The 4,826-nt window shown below is 36.0% G+C and overlaps 1 protein-coding gene across 1 annotated transcript; it reads right to left on the bottom strand.

Annotated features, from left to right (window-relative positions):
- Positions 1 to 262: 262 nt before the first annotated feature.
- Positions 263 to 2,381, bottom strand: ptrh1 (peptidyl-tRNA hydrolase 1 homolog). Its single transcript, XM_052555475.1, has 5 exons — positions 1,885 to 2,381; positions 1,095 to 1,314; positions 882 to 981; positions 737 to 782; positions 263 to 643 (listed from the first exon to the last, which is right to left on the bottom strand). Exons 1-5 carry the CDS (start codon positions 2,059 to 2,061, stop codon positions 383 to 385), a joined length of 804 nt encoding a protein of 267 aa, XP_052411435.1. The 5' UTR covers positions 2,062 to 2,381; the 3' UTR covers positions 263 to 382.
- Positions 2,382 to 4,826: the final 2,445 nt, after the last annotated feature.

Genomic DNA, 4,826 nt, shown 5'->3' with positions numbered 1-4,826 from the left:
TTTACTTATGGTTGTTGTTTTTTTTTTTTAAAGCCTTATACATTTTTACTGCATTGGCATTTCTAATTGATTGACTCTTCTGCATTTACCTCCAGAAACCTTTAGGGGTCTACCAAAATTGGGAAAACCTGTTATAAACACTATAATAGAGCATAAAACGCAGGCTGCTGCCTCCCAATATACTGAATACGGAATATGGAAGAGGCCTAACAAAGCTCAACTCCTTCCGTACAGAGTTATCAGAAATGAGTATGCATTGATGTCAGTTTTGGTTTTGTACTTTATGACAGTATCCTTCCCTCTTCTGGGGATCTAAACATGGCATCATAAAACTCAACTCTATCAGAAAAGAAATACAGTTATCAAACATCTAATGTGTCCGTCAGCTCTGTTTCTGCTCTTCTGTGGTGTCCTGAGGTGGTGAAAGAGTCCTGGATTTATTCTTTCGTGACGCTCTTCTTCCCTCTGCTGGGGAAGTCTGGGGTTGCGAGTCTGTGATAAATGTCAGCAGAACATCTACACTCTGCTTCATGACAGAGTCTAGAACATTTTGTTCCTCTTGTGAAAAACGTCCTAAAACATAACGGTCAACAGGCATTTTCCCCGATGGTCGCCCAATACCAATACGCAAGCGTGGCATCACCTGCGGGCACAATCAGCATGTGTTGTTATACTTAATTTCTACAGCAAATCACAACAGATGATGTCTTGCCCTAGGAAATATTTGCTAACTCACATCAGTATGAAGGCAGTCCACACATGATCTCACACCATTGTGACCCCTGAAAGGATGAAAATATGAATCAGTCACCAATTAACTCAATATACACATTAAGAGAGAAAAAAAGTAGTTATTAATACAAAAATTGTATTATATTTACCTTGCACTTCCACCATGTTTAATGCCAAACTTTCCAAGTGGTTTGTCAAGCTCATCGTGAATCAAGAGAATATGCTCAGGTGAAATTAAATATTTACTGGCTGGAAAAATGTATAAAAATAAATAAGAAATAAATTCAGATTTCCTAGGATCGAAGTACGTAAGAACAGTGGAAAAGGATTATATAATTGTTATTACAGACAATACATCTCACCTGCTTTTGCCACACTCACGCCATTGATGTTCATTAGCAACTTGGGTCGAAGGACAACCAACTGGATGTCTTGAAGCTGTGTCACAATGACCTCCCCTGAAACCTGTCTGTCAGACCTCCAGCTATCCGGCGCTCCCAATCGTTCAGCTAACGTCGTGAGCACAGCCATACCAACACTATGTCGAGAGCCATTCATGCCAGGGTTTCCCAGCCCAACAACCTGAAACACAACAGCAATACACAATGTGATTCAGTCATAGGTTTATATACACACTACACTAGTACCTATTCTGACACTTATTCGTAGCCATATTTCATTAGCTAATTCCTGTTTTACTCTACTTTTTACCTATAGCTTCATATAAACGTTTATTGTGCTAACTGACTAAATATGTTGCTTGTAATATACTAGTTATTACAAACAAGTATTAACCAACTAGTTTAAAATAAACTGGTTATACAGTATAAGTATATACCACTTTATAAATCACTGAATATACTTGTCTATTGGTAAAACGACTAACAAATATATATATATATAAATAGTGTTTTTCTTGAGTGTTCGTTTCGTGACCAATTGAAAACACACTACAGTATGAATTGGCTACCAGAATATAATGAATAAGTACTTAAACGAACAGTCTTATTGAAAAAGATAAATAGTACGTTATTTACTAAACATGCACTATTTACACAAACTTTAGCATCTGTTATTTTTTTTTAGGAACAGGTTAAACAAATTATCATAACATGGTAATGCCAAGTAAAAGACTATCTGACGTAGGCCTACCATTTTCCTTCTGTTACGGTCAACCATCGTCTGAGCAGACATCTTCGGAGACGGCAGCGTCCTCATCCACACTCGGTTGATCAGTGTTGTTATCATCCGCCTTATGAGAGCCATTGGAAGTTTAAAAGCTTGTGTCACAGCCGCCCAGACTTTACCTCGCAACGTGGTGTTACTCATTATGAGTCATGGTGAGTTTAAAGTTTACGACACCGGTCTGTTACACATTTTCGAAACGACTTTCATCAGCCGGACCTCAAACGGTGGGCTTTTAGATCTCGGAATAAACGTAACTCAAAAGCACATTAACGGCAGTTAATATCTATAGGACATATGTATTGATTTAAATAAGTTTAGTTTACGATAAGATTGCGATTCATTTGCGTGGATCACTGGTCCCCTCTGATCCAAGATTTCTCCTGAAACCCCCCTTTGACGAGCTTAATATAAGGGAGAATTGTAACATTTGCCTCGGTCTATCCCACACCGGGTTGAACTGAAACGTTCAAATGTGTGGGTGTAAATGAAAGTTATTTTTTAATAATAAAAAATAAACAAATCATTTTAAGAGATTAATTTGTAGCCGTGTTTTTTTTATATATATAAATATTTGGCAACGCAAGGGTAACTGACCTTAGAGAAGCGAAGGAGTTTTGTCTTTACCATAGACTGTATAAAACCATAGCGCCATCTATCTTGATGGTGGACAGTAACCTTAGGAGATCGATAGGTTCGTTCATCTGAAAGATTTACATACAGAAACATTTAATTACCCACATTTTAATAGACAGTTTGTCATAGCAACACCGTGAATTAAAACTGGATTATTTAATTCTCTTAGCCTGTATAGATATTAATGAATATAGCTAATGATTGAGATGTTAATTTCACTTAAGGAACTACTGAATATTAACCCCATAGTTTACAATTACAATAAATAATAAATAAAATATCACACGGGTCTTATAGCATTGTTTCACTTCAAATAAAAGCAAAAATAAACCTCAAAACTGTTTCAAATTACTAATTTTTTTACAAAATATGAATTGAGAAGAATTTATTATTTAAAGTTGTAAATTGAGTATTCACAGGTGTCATGTGAGATCCACAGGTGCCGGATGAATGCAGGAGGCAGAGGTGCTGGAGGCGCTGCTGGTGGAGAGTCCTGTGGAGATCCAGTCTTGCCAGTTTCCACGAGGAACCATCTGTCAGCTGCAGGGATGCTCTTCTTATGCTTTGTCAGAGAGGAGGACTGCATCGTGTCCGGTTTGAGTCAACGGAAGAATCATCTAAAGACATCAGGCAGGAATGTGTTCTGTCTGGAGTACTGGACACCTGTCCAGTTTGTGGTGAACTTCTGAAAGTCTTGACTCTTGCTTTCCTGAGGTCCTCACAAGGTCACTGAGTCAAGCAGGCACTCTTGTTTGTTTTGATCGTCACAATTACTAGCATGTGCCAGACTGAGTGCGCCTGTGTGTGTTTGCCTCCTGTCAACATTAAAACATTGTATCATTTTCATAACTCTCAGACTAGGCGATAGGCCTAAACTTGCGACTTTTTGCTATCAAAAATGAATGTGCTGTAATGGTGTCAGTGACATTCACAGTCATCTGTAGTACAGAAAATAAATCATACAGTTCACAGATCACAACTTGACCCTTTTTGTGGGGCATGTTGTCACAGTATTTGGGGTGCCAGAGCCTACAGCCTTTAGTAGACTTTCTATCAAAATGCAAACCGGAAAACAAATATAAAAACAAATGTACAAAATTTTGTTTCTTCAGTTGTGTCTTGAGTATACATATCTTTTAAGCTAAATATCTTGATATACTTAAAAGTATAATATTATTTTTATTATATATTAATTAACTTGCACAGAAACATATATCTCTTTATGTAATATGTAAATCATTGGGAGTTAACATTAAGTCTACTATATATATATATATATATATATATATATATATATATATATATATATATATATATATAATTAAGCTATGTATACTTTCATATACTAAATAAAAGAAAAACTTGCATAGTTGAAGACTTAAAGTTTGTTACTGTTACACTTAATAAGCTATCAAGTGGTCCAGTTTAGTCCCAAGAAGTACATTAGTATAATATACTACTAGTACATTGATATTACATATGCTTGGAATATATGCTTGAATTCAATCCGTATACGTTTATGTACATAATTAAATGAACTCGATGTATATTTATATTTGTCTGTGAAACAGCAAAATAATACTGTTTTATATGATATAACACCCTTTCCCAACCGAACACTTAAAGAGAAAACCATAGCCTACTACTTCTAGAGGAAACACACATTTGTGTAACTGAAAATTTAATTTAAAACCTTATAGGCTATAGTACAGTAATATAGGCCTAATCTTTGCGACAACTTTCCCATGTGACAACTTTTTTTTACTAACTAATATTCATTTAATGGCTAGAAGTATGTGGTCTGCCAAACAAAAAACCCAAATGTGGTTATGGTTATTGATCTACTGGAAAATGGATGCAGGTATTAGCTCCCAGAGCATCGCTGCGAAGGCCTGTTATTGAATGGGATATAGCTCTCTTTTCCAATTCTTCCTAAATGTGTTCAGGTTCTTTAGCGAGTAATGAATATAATCTTTTTAAGTCAAAACTACTTGTTTATGGTACCTTCCACGAGCCAATACATTTTTGTATAGCTTCCCACAGCAAATAACAGCAAAATGTAGTTTTCCAGTAGGCTACATTAACTCACAAGTAGAATTAAGTTTAGCATTGATCCTCAAATCTGTCTCGCGACATCCACTTTCCTGAAGAGTTTAGCTACAACAATAATCAACACACCTGAGACAGATTTGAGGATCACTGCTTTATAGTTTTCAGTGGCTGATTTTATTTGGTCTCCATAGTCTCGACTCTTATGAAAATAATAGCGACGG

This window comes from Carassius gibelio, chromosome B5 (genome assembly GCF_023724105.1).
Source record: "Carassius gibelio isolate Cgi1373 ecotype wild population from Czech Republic chromosome B5, carGib1.2-hapl.c, whole genome shotgun sequence".
NCBI classification, from domain to species: domain Eukaryota; kingdom Metazoa; phylum Chordata; class Actinopteri; order Cypriniformes; family Cyprinidae; genus Carassius; species Carassius gibelio.
The sequence above is the reverse complement of the archived record's forward strand: the minus strand, read 5'-3'. Positions and strand labels throughout refer to the sequence as shown.

Coding starts and splice junctions, on each gene's coding strand:
- ptrh1 (XM_052555475.1), bottom strand. CDS start 2,061: ATGAGTAACACCACGTTGCGAGGTAAAGTCTGGGCGGCTGTGACACAA. Junction 1,315..1,884: donor ACCGTAACAGAAGGAAAATG/GTAGGCCTACGT, acceptor GTTGTGTTTCAG/GTTGTTGGGCTGGGAAACCC. Junction 982..1,094: donor CGTGAGTGTGGCAAAAGCAG/GTGAGATGTATT, acceptor ACATTTTTCCAG/CCAGTAAATATTTAATTTCA.